Here is a 23,756-nt window from a genome sequence, read left to right as displayed (position 1 = left end):
TTTTGTGTTTGGGGAAACTGGGACACAGCAAGATTCATTAACTTGTCCAATGTAAGTGACAGTGCTGGCTTAAGAGAGAATCAAAAGATACAAACCCGAGTCAACAGAGGAAATGGGATGAGCGTGCTTAGACCAGTTTTGAAATAGCACAAAAAATAAGAGTCAGAGTCAAGGACTCAATCACGTAGAAACCAGCATGGTATAGAAGTTAAGAGCATGGATTTAGAGTAAGCCAGCCTAGATTTAAATTCTGGCTCCTCCACTTTTTGGGTACCCTCGGGCAAGTTATTTGGCTACTCTGTGACTCAGTTTCCCCATCTGTAATATGCGGATAGTAACAGAACATATCATGTGGAGATGTTTTGAGGATTAAGTTGGAAAATCATGGAAGCTCTAGTGAGTGGAACCCAGAGCTTATCACATTACATGGCAAATCAGAAGAACTTGATACATCTTTGAAAACAAAGGAAGGCTATAGAGATTTCTAAAAGAGTCAGTTTGGAGCTTCAAGCAAGGAGTGGGGCTCAAACTAAGGTCCCAATCAACAGTCCTCATATAACCAGGTGCTGCAGCTGGTGGCTGCAAAGATGAAAGCAACTTAGGAGGGGGCCCTAAGATGGTCTCTCCCCAACTCTTCTCCCCAGAGGTCCCTGACCTCTGCCTACAGGGACCTGACAGTCTGGTGGGGGAGGGAGGCTGAGCGCACATTATTTTTCTTAAAGCAGGCTATAAGAATTATTCATTCAATGAGAACACATGGACACAGGGAGGGGAACATCACACACTGGGGACTATTTGGGGGGTGGGGAGCTGGAAGAGGGATAGCATTAGGAGAAATACCTAATGTAGATAACGGGTCGATGGGTTAATGGGTGCAGCAAACCACCATGGCACATGTATACCTATGTAACAAACCTGCACCTTCTGCACATGTACCACATGTATTAAAGTATAATAAATTTAAAAAAGATTTATTCATTCAACCCAAATAGTGCCATTCATTCTAGGTACTAGGGATAGAGTGAATTATTTACAAAACAGATAAAATTCCTGCCCTCAAGGGGCTTAGATTCTGGTGCCAGAGGTTGGGTAAGGAACATATAAGCAAGCGTAGCAGTAGCAGTGAGGGCTGCTAAAAAAATAAAGCAGGATGAGGGTATAGAGATCCACCTGTGTTATTTTGGATAGGATGGTCAGAGAAGGAAGAGGTAATATTTGACCAAGGCCAAAATGTAGTGAAGGGGTGAGCCATGTTAATATTTAGGGAAAAAGTTTTCCAGGTTGAGGAAATAGCAAGTGCAAAGGTCCTGAGGAGAGAATACGCTTGACCTACATAGAACAGCAAAGGATGGAAGTACCATTGTGGGTAAGGGGGAGGAGGGCAGAGAGGCAGCAGAAGCCTAGATCATATGAGGTTTTGCAAACCATAGTTAGGACTGTGAATTTCATTCTAAGAGGGATGGGAAGCCCTTGTAGGATTTTAAACATGCATTTGGCATCTGATTTAGTTTCAGAAGAATAACTCTGGCTGCTGTGTAGAGAACAGATCGAAGGGGGAAATGGTGGATTAGCATGTCTTCAAATTATTTGGCCCTCCTTCCACTGAGAGGTGGGGTGTCCCTAAACCTAGGTTTTCCCTGTGCCTGTCTTTGACTACTAGAACGAGGTAGAAATGATGCTGTGTGACTTCTGATGCTGGTCCTTAAGATACCTGCAGCTTCTGCCCCTCTTGCAATGTGCCCTCTTGAAAACCAGTTACCACTTGAGAAATCTGACTATGTTGAGATCGCATGGCTGTGAGGAAGCTCAATAGCCACGTGAAGAAGCACCAAGGTACCAGACTGAAGGTGAAGCTTACTTGGACCTTCCAGCCCAGCCAAGCCACAAGCTGAATGCAGTCAAGTGAGTCATCCCGGGAAGTACTGCATGGAGCAGAAGAACCACCCAGCTAATCCCTGCCCAAATTCCTGGCCCACAGATTGAAAGCAAATAAAACGGTCGTGGGTTTTTGCCACAAAGATTTGGGGTAGTTTGTTCCACAAAAAACTTTATACAAATCTCCACTTTATAAATGAGGATACAGATCCAGAAAGGAAATAATTACTGTCAGTAAGTGGTTGAGCTAGACTGTGAACCTATATCTTCTCTAGGCAAGTTCAATTTTTTTTTCTTGGTTTATGACTGTTGCTAAAATTTCCACATTATTTTAAAACCACATAGAACAAAATAAAATCATACAACATGTTTTTCTGTGTTTCAGTTGCCTACATGCTGCTATTTTTCCCAGGCTAGCTGTGCAATGGCTTTTAAAGTGGGGTCTGTAGACCCCCGGTGTTGAAGTCACTTAGGTGAAGCTTAAAAACATGCAAACTCCTGGGTCTCAACCAGGAATCTGACTTTCTGGTACCAGGGCACAAGCATTTGCATTTTAGTAAGTAGGGCAGAAGTTTCCTAAATTATTCTCATCACGAAAGGTTTGAATGTCAATAAACTAGTGGATCAACAAGCCCTCAGGAAGCAGATGGACATTTTAAATGAAGATGGAGAGTCTGAAAACAGTAAATGCAAACTGTAAATGGAGCACTCCATCCCTGTTGTGGGGTTCTCCTCACTACACTGTGTTGCCTGGGTGAGAAGGGGGCCCTAAGATGGTCTCCCCCCAACTCTTCCCCCCATGAAGCTCATCTCAGGGAACCAGGAAGGGTGTACGAGACTAGTTGTGGGATATGAGATGAAGCAGGGGTAGAGGGAACATTCAGAGAGCATTCACTATATTTCAGGCACTAACAATTGAAAGACTTCCTCATTTAGTCCTCAAAAAGAGGCATTCTTTCCATTTTACAGTTAAGGAACCTGGGAGTCAGAAAGGTAAGATTACTTGTGCAAAGCCACACAAACAGCAAACGGGAAGTCGAGATTTGAACCCAGGACTGCCAGACACCAATGCTAGTGTTTTTTCCAATATTAAGCTGTGCCAACCAGGTGGAAGAATCATGTGATATGAAATCATATCAGATCTGGAGTTCCACTCCTCCACTTGTCAGCTATGTGCCCTCAGAAAAATGTCATTTCATTTCTTTCAAAGGGAGGATGAAATGTCCTACCACTGAGAAGTACCGCGTACCCAACAGCCTTCTAGTAAAAGGTGATTGCTTCTGAATGAGAAGACACCAGGATGCCAAGGCCAAAAGTTTGAAGTGGCCACAGGGCAATTTCTCCCACAGTGGCATGTGTCAGGGCAGGACGGGTTCCGGGGGTGGTGAAGTGGGACCTAGAGTTGGACTCATTCCGGGTGTGGCTCCAGCACGTGGGAAAGTGCGCAGGGTCGGCAGGGCGCAGCCAGTGGCCTCACAGTCTTTCCCATCCCCAGTTTCTGTGCTTCTGGGAATCAGGAGCCACACTGTTTTTCTCCGTCGGACCCGAGCTCTCTCTCCCAGGGGAGTTGGCAGATCTGCCGTTGGCCTGTTGGCTGGAGGTGCACAGCAGCGGAGCCTGGCATCGCTTTACAGGCTCACACTGCCTCTTTCTTGTGCTGCTTTCTTCCCGTTCCCACGCCCCACCTCTGCAAGTCCCCAGGGATCCTGCTTTCTCCGGCAGTGGCAAGGGCAGAGGCCCTGGGTGAAGAGATTAGATGGGGCCTTCCCCCTCCAAGGCTGCTCTGCTGGGCCCCTGGACGACCCCAAGTGCCTGGCCTTGCAGACCCCATCCCCTCCTGGGGACAGAATGCTGTGGGTGGTGTGCTGTCAGGAAGTCTGTGCCTGGTGCAAGCCAAGGCCTGACTCCCCTCAGCCGTGAGCTTTTCAGTTTGCAGAGTTGTAGGATTCTTATTCATGCAAAGAGTCAGCTGGTCATGAATGCCTTCTGCAAAGATTTAGGCATTGTGCCAGGTGCTGGGGCCACAATTCGGAAAAACAGCTTAACTTGATCCTCAAGGAAGGTTCAGTCCAGGGGGAGACAGGGGAAGTAAATAATAATTACTCTCCTGAACCAGTTATAGTACAGGAAGAGCAGTAAGACCAGAACACATAGCTGTTGGTGAAGGGCTGGTGCATTCCTTCTTTCACTGAACAAATAGTTATTGAGAACCTGACATGTGATATGGGAATACAGTGGGAACAAAGCAATCTTTCTAGCTATCTAGACCTGTTCTAGAAAAGAAACAACAAAATAAATTATACAATAGCATATCTTATATCACTACATTATATTATTTAATATTATATGTCTCTGTATTAGCGATCTAGCTATAATCATTTCAGGCAGTGATAAATGTTTGAAGGAAAAAAAATGCGTAGTTGGGCCTAGAGAGTGTGGACAGTATGGTCTGGCAGGGTCTCCCTGAGGGGACATGAGATCAGAAACTCAGAAGGAGGTGCATGGGTGAGAGCGGTCGCATCCACAGAAATGTTTCAGGAAGAAGGAGAGCTAGCAAGCGCCAAGCTGGTGCACCAGACACCATGGACATGCTTTACACATACTGCATCTATGAAGTGAGGATTCTGTCCCCACTTCAGGTGAGGAGGCCAAGAGCTAGAAACAGGGAGTGACCGACCCAAGGCCCTGCAGCTTGGAGAAGGCAGAGCCAGGATCCAGCCCAGGCGGTCTGCTTTGCCTACACAGGTGGCCTCTGTGTCATGAAGCCAGGCTGCCTACTCGGGCTAGTCCTAGACACTTTGTGAGCTCAGAGGCGGGCACCAAATTCAACTTCAGGGAGGGATGAGAGAAGTAGGCACAGAAGCACTATCTTGATGGATAAGAGTGAGGAACACACCAAGCCAAGGAAGTCTCTGCCTTTCTCCCTCCCCTCGACTGGCCCCCAAGCTGCCACTTACCTGTGTGCATGTCCACCCAAAGTTGAGAGAGGGGGAAGGTCCACTCCCCATACACACAAGGCTCACTCTGCTCACTCTGTTTCCCTCTTCACTCAAGTCACCTCCTCAGGCCTTCCCTGCTTCCCACACCTCAAATACCAACTTCTCTGTATTCTCTTTTTGCTTCACCCGTTTCTCATGACCTGCCCTTAGCCCACATTATCTGCTTACTTATTGATTGACTGTTTTCTGCAACTCTCGTATCAGCTCCACAGGAGCTATTGTCTGTTTCGTTCACCACTGTGCCTTCTGTGTCTGGCACATATTGAATGAAAGGAAAGGAAGAAGCAGCTTAACGCATACGGAAACATTTAGGAGAGACGAAAGGAACACTTTTCCAAACACACACAGGTACCCGGGAGTGAGTGCAGGAACCGTGTTCTATGTAATGTTTGCTGGAGCCTGGCACTTGGAATTTGCCTCTAATAAATTCTGTTGAATGAATGGATATCTGGAACTTGAAATTAAAAGTTCAGGAAGCCCAGAAGAATCTGAGCAATTATGTATGAAATAAGGAGTAAAGAAATGTTATTACAAAAATTAAGTTTCGTGATGGGATGTTAGAGAGGTCCCAGGGTAGAGATTCAGGAGTCAAGGGCTGACTGTGGCTCAGAAGCTGATATGCTGGGAGGATTTGGAAAAGCCACCCTTCTCTCTTCCCCACACCACAGTTTGCCCACCTGTAAAATGGGGACACGTAGGAAAGTCTAAGGGGCTCTTCTGACTCTGGAACTCTAAGATTTTTATAGACCATCCCCTCCTCTGCGACAAGTCCATGCATCTCCCTCTTGCCCCACACACCCTCCCTGCAAACAGTAAGCCTTGGTGGGAGCTGGGGAGGGGGAGCATCTGAGAGTCTCTAATGCCTTTCCTCAAGGGCTTGCGTTACGGATGCTTCCTGGCTCCTGCTCTTCAGGCCTCTCTGAGGTCTGACCTTCTAATGAGCGGATGCACATTATCAGCCACTGCGGTTTGAACGGGTGCCTGTAATTTAGTGTTGCCTAATGCTGGAAACTGAGAGCGGGACTGGCGTAATTAGATTGGGGCCTCATTAACGTCTGCCTCCTCGGGTGTTTTTCATTCTTGGTTTCTCCTGCCCTGTATTTGCAATCCCCTCTGTCTGTATAAACATGGCTGTCCCTTTTTATCTCTCCCTTGTGGAGCCAGGCTAGAATTTGGGACCAGAACAGCCAAGGTACCCACAAAACATGAATTTTAACATGCCCCGGGATGGCCCCTGCTCTGCTTTCTAAATAGAGAACCTGGATGTCTGGGTTGCGCTTGAGCACCTCGAGCTGGCTGGCCGGCTACTCTGGGTTTGGGTTTGGACAAAAACCAGAGGAAGAAGGGCTATCAATGCAGCTGCTGCAAATACTGGTGATTTAACCAACTTGTGTACAATGCTTGGCCATTTACAAAGCACTCCTAGAATCTGACCTTGTGAGCAGGGACTTGCTCTGTTTTGTTCACTGGTCCCCTAAGAGTTATTCTCTTTTTGTGCCCTCCTGACCCCACTCTATGCTTTTTCCACTCTTCTCTGCTCTGCTCTGAGCTACAGGAGATGGGTCCCTGTGGGCAGCATCAACTCAGCTCCCTTGTTGAATGGTTTCTGCTTGCCTTTGGCGAAATGAGGCCCCAGCAGGAGACTGGAAGGCAGAGGGAGAGAACGGGGGTGGTACTTCTCTCTAGTGCCCACTGTGCTTTAGTGCCATGACTTTGGAGGTAGTTGAGTTCCTCCCCGTTATAGCAATGACGAGTTTTCCTGCTCAAGTCTAGATTAAACCTACTAGATTTAGTCTAGAAATTCTATTTTCCCCTTTTGTCCCTTCACCCCTAGGGATGATAATGGTTTCCTTCTGTTGTTAGATTCTAAATACCTTGCATTCCCTTAGCCCCTCACACTCTTTTATAAGTTGCCACTTCATTAAAGTCTCTTTATTTAGACCACTTAAGGGTGAATTCTGTCTTTTGCCTGGTGCCTGTCTGATACAATACCCAATGTCTGAAGTGGTCCCTGGAACATAGTAGGTCCTTAATAAATGTTTGTGGAATGAACGCACAAACTTTTCATAGATGACATCTCATGTCACCCTTACAAAAACTATGCAAAATAATATTATTACCTTTTACAGATTAAAAAACACCGAGGCTCAGAGAGGTAAATTCTCGTACCTCAGCAATAGATTTTTAAGGGAGGGCAATGCTCCCATACTGTACCCTGAATGAGCTGTAGCTTCACTCTGCACCCTGGAGAAATCTCTACACACTGCTGCTTTCTGTACAGAGACTGAGTGTCCACTCACGCCAGCCTGGTGTGGGCTCAACAGGACCGGAGGCTGGTGGAGTGGACAAAGATTTGAAGACACTTGGAAATTCACTTGGTATAGACTCAGAGACCTGGGTTCAAATCCAAGTGGTGCTACTTTCTAAAAGTGTGATCTGGGGCAAAGAAATCAATGACAATTATTTAATTGTCCCAGTTGTGACTTAGTTTCTTCCTCTGTAAATGGGGCTATAATAATTACTATTACACACTTAATTTAGTGATTATCCTGATCCAGGCACTGTGTTTAGCACTTCACATTATACTAACTCATGTAATCCTCACTGCAACCCTATGAGGAGGTATTGTTATTAGTAGTAGTAGTAGAAGTAGTAGCAGCAGTAGTAGTATTGCAGATAAGTCACTGCCCACGGTCACACAGCTTCTGTCACTATGGCAAATCTGGGATGTCCATCAAGGCAGCCTGCAGCCTGCTCCAGAACTGAGTTCTTAACCTTCAGGCTATACTGGCTGTCTACATTATTATTAGACCATCTCATGGATTCGTAACAACTAGATAAGACCGTCCATGATGAGCACTTAGCACAGCCCTGGTGCACCAGGTACCATTAATAGTGGTGACCGACTTTTCCTTGTGCCCCACCTAAAAGTCAGATGCATGGATCCTCTCCATATTTTTCTTCCGTGTCGTTGTTCAATTGTACTCTTGCATGGCATTCATAGTAGGAAACGTATGGCTTCTTTAGGCAGCTCTGCCCCTTGCCACACATAGGCCCTGGAGCCAGACTGCCTGAGCTTGAATCCTAGCTTTACCACTTATTGGCTGGAGAACTGGATGTCATTACCCCGTCCATTGGTGTTTCAGCCTTTTGATCTATAAAATGGTAATTTGAACAGTACACACCCTATAGGACTGTTGAAAGGATGAAATGAGTTAATTCATGTTAAGGGCTTGGAACAGTGCCTAGCACGTAGGAAATGCTATAAAAGTGTTTGCTAAATAAATAAAAGTTCATGAATTTTGTATGTGCAATTCAAGCTGGCTTAAACAAAAAGGGATTTTTTTTGGCTCAAGTCTGGGGATGAGTCCGGATTCAGAGCCTTGAATAACATCATTAGGGCATCGTCTCTCTGCTTGGCTGTGCGTTCCTTTACCTTGGCTTCATTCTTGGCAGATTGTTCACTCAAGGAGAGAGATGGCCACCAGCAGCTCCAGACATACATCCCACCCTCAGTGGTCCCAGCAGAACACATGTGCCTTTCATCCAAGAGTTCTGGCATTGGCCTGGCTTGGGTCCCAATGAGATATTCCAATTGACTAGGGCCGGTCATGTGCCATCAGCTGCACACACTACACAGATTGCAAGTTGGGGAGGGGGTCACCTCAGTGGAATCCTAGGTGCTGTTTGCCAAAGCAGAAGGAATGGAAGCTGGAGAAAGCCAGCAATGGTCTTCTCTGCCATCCATCCTGGTCACCTATATTAGTCAGGGTTCTCCAGAGAAACAGAACTAAAAGGATATATCGAAGAGGAGATTCATTATGGGGATTGGCTCACATGATTACAGAGGCTGACAAGTTCCACGAGATGCTGGCTGTGAGCTGGAGAACAGGAAAGCTCATAGTGTGATTTGGTCTGAGTTCGAAGGCCTCAGAACCAGGGGTGTCAACCGTATAATTTCCCAGTCTGTGGCTGGAGTCTTGAGAACTGGGTGGCTGCTGGCATCAGTCTTGAAGTTTGAAGGCCTAGGAACCAGGAGCTTTGATGTCCAAGGGCAGGAGAAGATAGGTGTCCCAGGTCGAGAGACAGAGATTTAGCTCTTCCTCTGTCTTTCTGTTCTAGTGGGACCCCCAATGGATTGGATGCTGCCTGCCCACACGGTGAGGGAAGATCTTCCTTGCTGAGCCTACTGATTCAAACACTCTTCCAGAAATACCCTCATAGACGCACCAAGAAATAACGTTTTACCAGCCCTCTTGGCAAATTAACCATCACATCATCTTCCCTGAAGGTGTTCCTTGTGAGCAAGACTTCAGGATATCTAGACCTTGGTCACAATGCATACTGGAAGTGCTTACAGGCAATTTCAATACAACGTCTACGCGTCTTTGAAAGAATATACAGCAAGTCAAGAGCACTGTTTAACATTCCTATTTTGAGAGACCATAGCTAGGACTTGCTATGGCCCTATATGCCTGTGGAAGATTCCACTGTTTTTATTTATTTGTCTATTAAACTTTTATTTTAGGTTCAGAGTTACATGTGCAGGTTTGTTATACCAGTAAACTTGTGTCACAGGGGTTTGCTGTACAGATTATTTTGTTACCCAGGTACTAAGCCTAGTACTCAATAGTTATTTTTTCTGATCCTCTCCCTCCTCCCACCCTTCACCCTCAAGTAGGCCTCAGTATCTGTTGTTCTCCTCTTTGTGTCCATGAGTTCTCATCATTTAGCTCCCACTTATAAATGAGAACATGTGGTATTTGATTTTCTGTTCCTGTGTTGCTTTGGTAAGGGTAATGGCCTCCAGCTCCATCCATGTTCCCACAAAAGACATGATCTCCTTCCTTTTATCGCTGCATAGTATTCCATGTATATGTACCACAAATACATGGTGGTACCACGTGTACATTTTCTTAACCAGTCTACCACTGATGGTCATTTAGGTTGATTCCACGTCTTTGCTAAGAGTGCTGCAGTGAACTGTTGCATGCATACGTCTTTATGGTACAATGACTTATATTCCTTTGGGTATACACTTCGTAATGGGATTACTGGATAAAATGGTACTTTGGAAGATTCTACTGATTCCCCCTGCTGCAGGACACACTGAGTCACAGGTTACTTGGTGTGTGTGCACATTCTCGTGGGTCTGACATCCTGCAACAAATCTTGCTAAAGGGAGCTACCTGGCTGAGGTTGTAAGCACCATCCTGGGCATGAGACAGAACAAATCTCTACAGCCATATGGGTTCCTGAACCCAGATCTTTAGCTATACTGGTACCGTCTTCACAGCCCTGGCTACTTAAAATGTGATCTTCCAACAGCAGCACCAGCAGCATCTAGGAGCTTGTTCACATCCTTGCTGCTCAAACTGAGTCAGCAAGACCAGGTGCATTGGCTTCACCTGGGAGCTCAAAGAAAACTCAAAATATCAGGCCCTACCTGAAGACCTAATGGATGAAGATCTGAATTTTTTTTTTTTTTTTTTTTTGAGACGGAGTCTCACTCTGTCGCCCAGGTTGGAGTGCAGTGGCCGGATCTCAGCTCACTGCAAGCTCCGCCTCCTGGGTTTATGCCATTCTCCTGCCTCAGCCTCCCGAGTAGCTGGGACTACAGGCAGCCGTCACCTCGCCCGGCTAGTTTTTTGTATTTTTTAGTAGAGACGGGGTTTCACCGTGTTAGCCAGAATGTCTCGATCTCCTGACCTCGTGATCCGCCAGTCTCGGCCTCCCAAAGTGCTGGGATTACAGGCTTGAGCCACCGCGCCCGGCCAGAAGATCTGAATTTTAACATGAGATCTCCAAGAGGTGTGTACGCACATTAAATTTCAAGAGGCACTGCTGTATTCATTTTCTAGGGCTGCTGTAGCAATAGCCACAAACTTAATAGCTTAACACAAGAGAAATTTACTCTCTCATGGTTCTAGAGGCTAGAAGTCCAAAATCAAGGTGTTGGCAGGCTGGGCACGGTGGCTTATGCCTGCACTTTGGGAGGCCAAGGTGGGAGGATCACTTGAGCTCAGGAGTTCGAGACCAGCTTGGGCAACAGAGCAAGACCCCATCTCTACCAAAAATTTAAAACTTAGACAGGCATGGTGGCATATGCCTGTAGTCCCAGCTATTCAGGAGGCTGAGGTGGGTGGACCACTTGAGCCCGGGAGGTTGAGGCTGCAGTGAGCAGTGATTGCATCACTGTACCCCAGCCTGGGTGACAGAGAGAGACTCTGTCTCAAAAAATAATAATAATAAATAAATAAAATAAATGGTGTTGGCAGCAGAGTTGGTTCTTTCTGAGGGCTTGGCAGGGGATGCCTGTCTCCTAGCTTCTGATGATCGTCAGCAATTCTTGGCTTGTCAACGTAGCTCCCTAATCTCTGCTTCCATCATCGCATGGCATTTTCCCCATGTCTAAATTTCCCTCTTCTTATAAGGACCAGTCATATTGGATTAAGGGCTCACACGACTCCAGTATGACTGCACCTTAATCATCACATCTGCAACAATGCAATTTTCAAGTAAGGTCACATTCTTAGGTACTAGGAGTTAGGACTTTATCTTTTTCGAGGGGAACACAATTGAACTCGTAACAACTGCCTTCAAAGCCTGCCATTCCCAAATGCTGGAAGAACTGCCGATTAACAAATACCTGGCACATTTCTGTAACTTTATTTTTGTAAACAATGTTGTAAATTCAGGAAGAATATGGCAGGTCTAGAATAAGACTTGGAGAGGTCTATTTTTGCAAAGTGATTCTTGTGTTCAGGCAGCATACCTAGGAGTGTCCTCAGCTTTTCAGCCCATCCTGCCCCAGTGCAGGGCCACCATGAGAACAATCTGGGGATGTTTCCTACTTTGGCTGCCACTAGAATCACCAGGGGAGCTTTAAAAATACCAATACCTAAATCCCACCCTCAGAGATTCCAGTGTAATGCGTCTGGGACACTGCTTGGGTATCAGGATTTTAAAATAATTCATAGGTGATTCTAATCCATAGCTGAATTTGAGGACCAATGGGATAGTTGTTCTTTTTATTTGTGGCAGGGTCTCAATCTGTCATCCAGGCTCACTGCAGCATCCACTTCCAGGTTCAAGTGATTCTCGTGCCTCAGCCTCTCAAATAGCTGGGACTACAGGCGTGCACCACCACACCTGGATAATTTTTGCATTTTTAGTAGAGACAGGGTTTTGCCACATTGCCCAGGCTGGTCTCGAACTCCTGATCTCAAGCAATCTGCCCACCTCGGCCTCCCAAAGTGCTGGGATTACAGGTGTGAGCCATCGTGCCCAGTCGAGATAGATGTTCTTGTTTCTACCTGTTACAAATGAAGGAGATTCAGCCACCCTTCCAAATAAGGAAGTAGGACATGAGTACAGAAAATACCAAATATGAGCACAGATTCCTAAACAATAGCATTTTAGGCTTTTTACAGTTCTTGTATTCAAAATGAGGGTGCTATGGAGAAGTACATGAATTTACACATTTAGCATTATTCTCCTAATCTCCAATAATCAGGAACTTCTTTATTTATTTAGTTTTATCCATTTTTGAAGTGTATCTTGAGGTATTTTTATATAGTGCTTATAAATTTAAAATTATTTCTTCTCAGTAAATGAATCTTTATCATAATAAATTACTTCCTTTTCCCTAGTAATGCTTTTCACCTGGGAGTCTATTTTCCCCTAGATATTAATGCAGTTGCATCCGTGAGCTTTCTTTTGCTGCAGAGTTGCATGGTATATTTTTCCTCTTTCTTTAACTTTCAAATTTTCTGTATGCTTATGTTGTAGATGAATGTTTTGAATGGAATACATTTGGAGTTTTTTAAGTTACATTGGTAACCCTTCTCTTTAATTAGTGCATTTATCCATTTACATTTAATGTAATTATTGGTATACATACATTGGTGATACAAATATTGAACAACTCCCAGGGTACTTTGTGGGTTTGCAGTTCTCACAAATGACCATGAGAGGGCGACTCCAGAAGATGCACAGGCATTTATAGCCTTGAAGAGACAGGAGAAACCAGGCATTCACTCTCTGGGGTTCCACTACTACTTCTGAGGTTCTTCCCTACAATGTCTGGGCATCCTCTGGCCAGGGGAAAACAAGAATATGGGCTTGGGGACAGGAGTGTGGTGGACTGGGGGACACAGGAACAGTCCCATGGGGTTAGGGTGGCTGAAGGCACTTAGCAGGCTCAAGGCAATGGCTGTTTACCAACTCGTATAGAAAAATTTCAGTATTTTAATAACTAGCACTGCTATATAAGCAATTCAGAATGATAGCAACTCAGACCTGCTGATATACTGGGTGTTAATCAACCATTTACTTTGGGTTATTTATAACACCTGTTCTGTGTTGGTTTTTAAAGCCTGTTATTAATCAATATATTTACTTTCTTTTTTTTTTTTTTTTTTTTTTTTGTTAAAGACAGGGTATTTCTGTCACCCAGGCTAAAGTGCAGTGGCATGATCATGGCTCACTGCAACTTTGACCTCCCCGGGCTCGATCGATTCTCCCAACTCAGCCTCCTCGAGTAGCTGGGATTACAGGTGTGCACAACCACACCCTGCTGGGGTTTTTTTGTATTTTTCATAGAGATGGGGTGTCACCATGTTGCTCAGGCTGGTCTCAAACTCCTGAGCTCAAGCAATCCACACACCTGGCCTCCCAAAGTGCTGGGATTTACAGGCGTGAGCCACCATACCTGGCCATGTTTACTTTCTTCCCTGACAATACAAGGGCCTCAGAACATCTTAATTCCATTTACCCTCAATCTCTACTAACTTAATGTTGTATATTTTAATCCTTCACATATTTTTAAATTCATAAAATTATTTTATTGTCTTTTGAAGACAATACCTATTAACACTACCTTCTTTGCCATTCACATAATCTTGCAGTTCTATGTTAATCTGAGATCCCTTTCTTTTTGCCTAAAGTACATCCATACTTTGTAGTTTCCCTTTGCGAAGGTCTGTAAATGTTTTTATTTTGCCATCACTCATAAAAGATGTTTCTCTGAGGAAAGAAGTATAGGTTGGCAATTAACTTCTCTCAGCACACTGAAGACATTTTTCCACCATTGTTCTCAGGTAGCCGCTAGTCTGTTACTTTAATAAAAGTACAGATGTTCCTTGACTTACGAAGGGGCTGCATCCCAATAAACCCATTGTAAGTTGAAAATATCCTAAGTTGAAAATGCCTTTATTGGCCGGGCGCAGCGGCTCACACCTGTAATCCCAGCATTTTGGGAGGCCGAAGCGGGCGGATCACGAGGTCAGGAGATGGAGACCATCCTGGCTAACACGGTGAAACCTCGTCTCTACTAAAAATACAAAACATTAGCCGGGCATGGAGGTGGGTGCCTGTAGTCCCAGCTATTCAGGAGGCTGAGGCAGGAGAATGGCGTGAACCCGGAAGGCAAAGCTTGCAGTGAACTGAGATTGCGCCACTGCACTCCAGTCTGGGCGATAGAACGAGACTCCGTCTCAAAAAAAAAAAAAAAAAGAAAATGCATTTATTAAACCTAACCTACCAAACGTCATCGCTTAGCCTAGCCTACCTTAAACATTATCAGAGCACTTACATTAGCCTACAGTTGGGCAAAATATTTGAACAAAAAGCCTATTTTATAATAAAGTGTTGAAGATCTCATGAAATTTATTAATGCTCTGCTGAATGAGTGTCGCTTTGTATCATCATAAAGTCAAAAAATCATAACTGAAACCATCATAAATTGGGGACCATCTGTAATCTGCCTTTTCCCCTCTGGCTTTTTCTTTCTAAATATCACTATTGAGTCTTGGTGTGGAATTATTTTTATTTATCCTGCTTGAAATTTGCCAAGCTTCTGTTTTTTGTGGTTTGGTATCTTTACAAAACAATCATTTCTTCAAATACTGTCTCTGCTCTATTCTTTTACCTCTCTCTTTTGAGATTCTGATTAAATGAATGTTAGACCCTCTCCTAGGATCTAACAGTCTTTCCTGCACCTCCAGTCTTTTTCTCTCTGTGCTTCGTTTAGGATAATCTCTTCAGCTGTACCTTTCATTTCATAAACACTTTTTCAGCTGTGTCTACTGGATCTTAAACACAATAATTTTGATTATTGTAGTTTTCATTTCTAGAAGGGGTGTGTGTGTGTGTGTGTGTGTGTGTGTGTGTTTTCTAACTGGTTATATCGGCTGGGCGCGGTGGCTCACGCCAGCATTTTGGGAGGCCAAGGCAGATGGATCTCCTGAGGTCAGGAGTTTGAGACCAGCCTCACCAACACGGCAAAACCCCATTTCTACTAAAAATACAAAATTAGCCGGGTGTGGTGGTGCATGTCTGTAATCCCAGCTACTCAGGAGGCTGAAGCAGGAGAATTGCTTAAACCTGGGAGATGGAGGTTGCGGTGAGCCAAGATCATGCCATTGCACTCCAGCCTGGGCAACAAGAGCAAAACTCCATCTCAAAACAAAAAAAAAAAGAAAAAAACCTGGTTATATCACTTTTTGTAGTGTCCTTTTCTCTGCAGATATCTCCAAACTTGATTTTTTTCAATTTGATATGTATAGTTTTTAAAAATAATCTGTCTGATAATTCTAATGTCTTCTGTCTTTGAGGTTCTGTCTCCATTGTCTATTGTTTCTGTTTCACCTGGTTATCTTTGACTACGTGCTAGCTACTATATAAAAAAATTATTTGAAGGATCATTTGAAGTCTAGCTTGAAAGTGCCTTCCTTTACACAGGATTTGCTTTTATTTCTGGCATGTCTGGGATCACCATAAACCAAGTTCAATGCTTGAGGTTTCCTGGAGGGCTGGGTTATTCAAACTGCAATTCAAGCTGCAAGTACTTGTGAGGGCTCACCTACTTGTAATTCTTGTTCACCTAGAAGGTATAGTCCTTTGGGGAATCTCAGCTTATTGTGGAGAGGGTCTACTGTTACACTCCCTATTCTGAGTGGCCCTGAGTGTTGATTTCTGTCTCCCTTGCCTCCACTGAGCTCTCAAAACCCGTTCCAAATTTGGCCAACCTAGCGAATACTCTCAGGATACAGGTGGCTTTGTACTTATTTACCTCTCTGGGTTTTCATTTTCCCATCAGTCTCTTCCTGGTAATTCTTTACTGTCACACCAACTCTTAGAAGGCCTTTAAAGATTGTAATTATTTAGTATCAGTTTTTAAGTTGTTTTCAGGGAAAAAGCTGGTCCAAATGACCTAGCCCACTGTTACTAGAAATAGGAAGCCATGTAATGTCTTTCATGGCATACAGTAGGTACTCAATAAAGAATAAGCTGAATTAGCTGAATTATCATAATTTCCCAAATGATATGGTTTGGCTGTGTCCCCACCCAAATCTTATCTTGAATTGTAGCTCCCACAATTCCCATGTGTTGTGGGAGGGACCTGGTGGGAAGTAATTGACGCATGGGGGTGGCTCTTGCTCATGCTGATCTCATGATAGTGAATAAGTCTCAAGAGATCTGATGATTTTATAAAGGGCAGTTTCCCTGCACAGGCTCTCATTCTCTCTTGTCTGCCATCAGGTAAGATACGCCTTTCACCTTCTGCCGTGATTGTGAGGCCTCCTCAGCCACATGGAACTGTGAGTCCATTCAACCTCCTTTTCTTTATGAATTACCCAGTCCCAAGTATGTCTTTATCAGCAGCATGAAAACAGACTAATACACCAAACATCACGCACCTTTTTTTTGGATCTGTCTTTATTTGCAGAGGCTGTTTCCTACTCTTGGGATATATTTCTCTTTCTCTACACCCAGTCTGAGAATGTCCACATTCTACCATTGGACCAGGCTCAGAACAAATGTTACCTTTTCCTCAAAGCTCTTCCTGTTTTTCCTCCTTTCCCAAATCTGAATCCTATCTCTTCCTTCTCTAAACCCTCACAAGACCTAGTGTGTATCATTCTCTGGGTACTTAAGTAGATAGCAATGTATTTATGCACGTGCTTATCTCACCTATGGATTTACACATTCTTACCATTTCCGACTTCTGAATAAACCTCTCACTTGCTCTCCAATTCAGCATAAATTACAAACAGATTTTTTTGCACATATTATATATCTAGTGCTTTTAGTTTTGGTCTACTCGGAGAAGATTCTACGAACACTTAGTCTGCCATATTGCAGGAAGCTGAATTTCATTTATTCTAATAAAGCCTTCCATTCATACCGCACTTTAGAGTTAACAGGGTGCTGTCATATGTGTGAGTTTCTGTAAACTTTAGCAGCCTCTAACTTCAGTGCATATCATTATGCTGCAGATGAGAAGCAGAGGACACAAGAGACTAAACAATATGCCAGAGCAGAGCCTCGAAGTCAGCAATGGAACCCAAGTCTTTTCTCTCCAAGCCCAGGGCTCACTCGGGGACACTACAGGCGCTGCCCCTATGATATGTGCCGCTGGTCATTACTACTGCAACCACACCTGGGAAGCAGACATTCTGTATAGGAAAGTACATGCAGCATAGGAGTTAGGTCGCAGGCAGTGGACGGAGGGGTGGGCTACATGAGGTTCTACATACGCAATTCTCAGAAGGTTCTGCATATTTTAGTCCTACTTACCTCACCACTTTGGCCCCATTTCTCACGACCTGCATGTCCACCATGCAGCCCCCGGTAACATAGGCTGCTAGGTTCAACTCTGAGAATTCAGCCTGAAGAAGAAAGCAAAGCAAAAAAGGATTCATCAAATACCAATGGTGGTAACAAGGGTTAACACATATTGGGTACTTAGAGATGCCAAATACACCTTTAAAGCTCACCTCAAACTTGGGAAGTTGGTGACATTTTCATCTTTCTTTTTGAAAGATGAGGAAGCTGAGGCTCTAAGAGGCCTGGTGACATGTCCAAGGCAGCACAATTAATACAAGGCCAAACTAGATTGAAGCCCATATGTCTCTGATTCAAGGACCTATGCTTTTAATCCTTGCTAATTTCTGCCTCTTTGAAGGTGGAAGAAGCAATTCCACGTCCAAGACTAGAACATGCCAGATGCTGTTCGATGGGACATTTTCTCTAGAATTTTTTACCTTCATGCTGTACAGTAGTATGGCATCATAATTCTGCGACTATTTATCTCTATTAATGGAGCCACCCCCCACCCTGGTCATATGCCCAGTTTTCTTTTCTTGGTAATGGCACCCCCCTCTTGCTCTATCCATCTGGTTACAGCAGCAGCACCATGATTGTTCATTGACATACTGCCCTTTTGGTCACGGTTGATGGGGTAAGCATCTGACTCAGGGTGGAAGAATGAGATACTCTTCCCTGAGAGTTTGAAACTGATGAGTGAGTCATGCAGTTTCTTTCTAGGTGGTTGCATCTGTAATGCACAACCCTGGGTGCTATTTACGACCATGTTTTCTCCCATTTGCACTGGCGAAGCACAGAAAACCAGGGTGGAGAAAGAGAGAGAGAAAGAGAGAGAGAGAGAGAGAGAGGAATGTCACAGTCACCAAGAGAGGGGACAGGGGCAAGTGACGGGGAGTCCACTTGATGTTTACGTGCCAGCTACAGACCTACCTTTGGATTTTGTGAGTTCATCTTTTGGGTGGCCTATTGGTTTAAGCGAGCTTTTGTGGATTTCTGTTGCTTACAACTAGAGTCCCATGGAATACATCCTTCTTACCAGATGACATGCTCCCTGAGATTTCTCACTATAATCTCACTAAGACATCTGTCTTAGTCTCCCAAGGTTGCTGTAACAGGTGGCTTAAACAGCATAAATTCATTCTCCACAGTTCTGGAGGCTAGAACTCCTAAATCAAGGTGCTGGTAGGGCTGGTTCCTGCTGCGGGCCGTAAGGGAAGGATGTGTTCCAGACCTCTCTCCTTGGCTTATAGACAGCCATCTGCTCCCTGTGTCTCCTTACATTGTCCTCCTTCTATATTCAAAGTTTCTCTTCTTATAAGGACACTGGTCATATACACTACCCTCACTTTAATGGCCTCACTTTTACTTGATTACCTCTTTAAAGACGCTATTTCCAAATAAGGTCACATTCTACTGTGGGTTAGGATTTCAACATATGACTTTTGGGGGTGACAAGTCAACCTATAATGCTACCGGCTAAAGTACATAGCACCAAACTGTGCCTTATACACAGTAGATGCCAAACGCAATTTCTTTGGGTTTAATGGATGAACATAATCACTCACATGTATGAGGCACTCACTATGTGCCAGGTACTGGCCTAAGCATTTTACATATATGAATTCATTTAATCCTCGCATTTGTCCAGATGAGGAAATGGAGGCAGAAAAAGATCAAAAAATGTGCGCAGCATCATACAGTAGGTAGCAGAGTTGGTATTCAAACCCAGCGAGTGTGGCTCCGGGGCCTGTGTTTTGTTGCTGTTGTTGTTGTTTTCAGATGGAGTTTTACTCTTTCACCCACGCTGGAGTGCAATGGCTCGATCCTGGCTCACTGCAACCTCTGCCTTCCAGTTTCAAGCAATTCTCCCGCCTCACTCCCGAGTAGCTGGGATTACAGGTGCCCGCCTCCATGCCCAGCTAATTTTCGTTTTTTTGTTGTTGTTGTTGTTTTTTGTTTTTTGTTTTTTTTTTTTAGTAGAAAGGGGGTTTCACCATGTTGGCCAGGCTGGTCTCAAACTCCTGACCTCGTGATCCTCCCACCTCAGCCTCCCAAAGTGCTGGGATTACAGGTGTGAGCCACCATGCCCAGCCAGGCCTGTGCTTTTAACTGCCACATTCCATGGCCTCCCCTGTTCAGCCGAAGGAGGCATTAGGTGGATTATAACTGGGAATTTTAGGGACCTAAAAACAACCCATTTAAAGAAAAAAACAAGTTTACATAGAAGGGAAGTATCATTTCATGGCAACTTAACTGTATCTCCTTGGAGTCATCTAACAGGAATTATGACCAAAGACCCAGCCATCTCCCCAGACAGCATTAGAGCAAACTGGGAGTACTGACACCTTTTGCTGTAATTAATAACCTCATTATGCTGTGGCAAGGCGAAAAGAAAAGATCACTGTGAATGAGTCCAGGTTAGTAAATAGTGGTAATGACCTAGTTATTAAGTCTAATGCCTTAAACATTCAGTCCCATCATATTCAAGATTCTTAGTTGGCGAGGTCACGAAGAATTAAGAAGAAAAGTTGTTGCTTACGTGTGCAGATAAAAAGACATTATAAGAAAGTTACAAAACAGGATACCTGGTCACCAAATATATGCAGAGAGGGAGTGAAACAGAACCTTGGAAGATAGAATCTCTGATTCAGAAGTGGCGAGGACCCAAGGGCTGTCTTGCTGCCCAAATGGAAAGAGAGATACCTGGAGAGAAGTCACACTCAGGCTTGGATGTACAAGTTAGAGGTTCATCTTGTTCAGATGTGGGTGTCTAGAGTTATTTCTCAGTTGTGGTTTATGAATAATTACAGGAGATAACTGCCTGGGTTGCAAGGTAGCCAGCTTCTGTGGGATCAAGCAGAGAGCTGGCCTAGCAAAGTAAAAGGGCATGCTTCTGTTATTTAACTGTCTAAAACCTTCAACACCTTAGAAATGAACACAGAGGTGTCCAAACCACCTTCCTTCAAGACAGCTTGATAGCCTCCCTGGTAGAATACGAAAGAGCAGCCATTTGGAAGACTCTCAGAGCTCTCATAAAAACAGTAGTGAAATGAATTGTATTCCTCAAAAAGCTATGTCCAAGTCCTAACCTCTGATACCTGTGAATGTGACCTCTTTGGGAACTAGGGTCTTTTCAGATGTAATCCAGTTAAGGATATCAGATGAAATCATCTTAGATTGGTGAGAGTTTGGGGGGAGGCACACTAAATCCACTAGCAAGTCCTTAGAAGAGAAGAGATGAGGAAAAGACAGAAAGACACAGGAAAGAAGACCATGGGAAGACGGCAGCAGAGAGAGAGTGATGCTGCCACAAGCCAAGAAATGCCGAGAGTCACTAGAAGCTGGAGGAGCCAAGGAAGGATTCTCCCCTAGAGCCTTCAGGGGGTGTGCAGCTCTGCTGAAACCTCGATTTGGGAATTCTGGCCTCCAGAACTGGAAGAAAATACATTTCTGTTGTTGTAAGCCACTAAGTTTATGGTAATTGTTAGAACAGCCCTAGGAGCCTAGGAAATTAAAATAATAACTTTGGGAATTGAATGCAATTTCAGTATCATATTCAAAGTCACCAGGGTTCGAAGAAGGTCAATGTGGCCAGGTAAAGCTCCTTTATTCACTTTACCAAAAACATGCACACAGAAATCTGCACCCAGATTCATTCTCTCTCTCTCACACACACACACAAAATAACACATTAGTTATTCACCTATATCGCAAAAAACGCTATTATCAGAATTACTTAAATTTTCTGCAAGAGCTAACCTTTTCACCACAAATTATTTTGACTTCTACGGTTTTTGGTATGATATCTTTTTTGTTTGTTTGTTTTTGTTTGTTTGTTTGTTTTTTAGAGATGGAGTTTCGCTCTTGTTGCCCAGGCTAGAGTGCAACGGTGTGATCTTGGCTCACTGCAACCTCTGCCTCCCAGGTTCAAGCAATTCTCCTGCCTCAGCCTCCCAAGCAGCTGAGATCCCAGGCACTCACCACTGCACCCAGCTAATTTTTGTATTTTTAGTAGAGACAGGGTTTCACCATGTTGATCAGGCTGGTCTCAAACTCCTGATCTCAGGGTGATCCACCCACCTTGGCCTCCCAAAGTGCTGGAATTACAGGCATGAGCCACCGTGCCCAGCCGGTGTGATATCATTTTAATACTACACATTAGGCACTGTGGTCTGGACAAATGAGTACTCCAAGAGACTATATTCATATGTAAGCTGTTCAATATACTAGCTGATGAGTTTAGTCAAGTTACTGATTTAAATATCAATTTTGATTCCCTTAAAATGGAGACAATGATATCAATAATATCTATCTTTAAAAGTTTTTGTGATGATTCAAGACAATGTATATGAAACATCCAGCACAGGGCTGAGACTCAGTAAACAGTTGCCATTATTATTTTCAAATATTCCATTGTCTTAGTACGCTTAAACTGAAAGCATCCAAACTGGTGTATCTGGAAAAAGAACAACTCCTTCAAGTATTTATAACATATACATTTAAAAAATATATTGAGGTGTGAAATGTAAAGACTTCTGCATATGGCAACAATGAAGTATCAGAGACTACATATACACTCCCATCTTAAACAACAAGAAAGCCAGACAAACTACATTATGTATCAGTTTTCAGGAACTAGATGACAGGCATTTCAGGACTATGATTCCTGTAAAAAGGAAGCGAACAAAATTATCCCTACGTTTATCCTAGCTTACTGCCTAGAGGCAGTTTCCAGGCAGCAGAACAGCATGGGAGAACGCAGAGTTCATCAATTTCACTGAGTTGAGGATACAAAGATTGAAGTTCCGGGTAGCCATGGTGGCTAAAATTTGCAGGAGAGTATAGGGAAAAATGGATCTGCACAGAAAAAATAAAACAAACAAACAAAAAACCTCACAAACTCCAGGGAGATCTATGTCTTTCGCTGAGTACTAATTTGAACATACATGAAAGGAAAGTAATCAAGGCCAGGAAAAAGCCATCAGGAAACAATCTCCAGAATCCACAAAGCTGGGAATAACCCATGTGCTCACCAGCTAGAGCGTAAAGACCTTGTCAAATGGGTAGGTTACTCAAAATTTCATAGTGGGACTGAATTATCTCTGGCCAACAGCATGCTCTGGGTCTAGGATGACCAGCTTGTCCTGGTTTGCCTTGGGCTTTCCCAGCTTTAAAACCAAAAGTCCCATTTCTCAGAAACCCTTCAATCCCAGTTTTACAGTGAAAGTCCCATGTCTTGGAAAACTCCTTAATCCCAGGAAAACTAGAATAATTGATCACTCCATGTAGATCTGTCCCAAGAAAAGTTTAAAAGCAAGTCTTGAATGGATCAAGTTTATTACAAATAACTTAACCACATCTCAGAACAAACTAAACCACTGTTTAAAGGAATCTAACAAAACCCAGCACCCAACACATCAAATTCACAATGTAAAAGTAGTGACATTCAATCATAAATTACCAGGAGTGCAAAGAAGCAGAAGAATATGACCCAAAACAAGGAGAAATGAACCAATAGAAACAGACGCAGAAATGGAGAGATGATGGGAAGAGCAGAAATGGAAGTTAAAACAACTATTATAAAGAGGTTCTCAAGAATGTAGATGGAAACAACATAATGGGAGAGAAAGAAACATTTTTTAAAAATTAAAAATGAAACTTGTAGAGATAAAAATTATAATATCTGAAATAGAAAATGCACTGCTAGGATTAACAACAGATTAGACACTTGTATCAGTCTGTTCTACACTGCTATCAACTACCTGAGGCTAGGTAGTTTATAAAGAAAAGAGATTTAATCACCTCACAGTTGTGCAGGCTGCACAGACTTCTGCTTGTGGGGAAGCGTCAAGAAACTTACAATCATGGTGGAAGGCAAAGGGGAAAGCAAGCACCATCCTCATATGGCAGAGGAGCAGGAGAGAGAGAGAGCAAAGGGGGAAGCGCTACACACTTTTAATCAACCAGATTTTGTGAGAACTCTATCATAAGGACAGCAAGGGGGATGGTGCTAAATCATCAGAAACCAACCCCATGATCCAGTCACCTTTTGCCAGGCCCCACCTCCAACAGTGGGGATTACAATTCAACATGAGATTTAGGTGGGGCACAGAGCCAAACCATAACACACTGCTGAAAAAAACGTTCAGTTGAACTTGAAGAGAAAACCAAAAAAACAATCCAAAATGAAGCAGAGAGACAAAAATACAAAAAAAAAAAAAAAAAAAAAAAAAAAAAAAAAAAAAAAAAAGAAAAAAACCTGGTTATATC

The 23,756-nt window shown here is 43.7% G+C and overlaps 1 protein-coding gene across 1 annotated transcript in view; it reads right to left on the bottom strand.

Annotated features, from left to right (window-relative positions):
• Positions 1-23,756, bottom strand: part of SYN3 (synapsin III) — a 613,179-nt gene that overhangs the window by 441,644 nt on the left and 147,779 nt on the right. Inside the window, exon 4 of the mRNA XM_011978990.1 lies at positions 17,457-17,548. Coding sequence (XP_011834380.1) covers positions 17,457-17,548 — 92 coding nt within the window. The remainder of the gene's footprint in view (positions 1-17,456; positions 17,549-23,756) is intronic.

The sequence above is a fragment of the Mandrillus leucophaeus genome, unplaced genomic scaffold (genome assembly GCF_000951045.1).
Source record: "Mandrillus leucophaeus isolate KB7577 unplaced genomic scaffold, Mleu.le_1.0 Scaffold2, whole genome shotgun sequence".
NCBI classification, from domain to species: domain Eukaryota; kingdom Metazoa; phylum Chordata; class Mammalia; order Primates; family Cercopithecidae; genus Mandrillus; species Mandrillus leucophaeus.
This window is presented reverse-complemented; position numbering and strand designations above follow the sequence as displayed.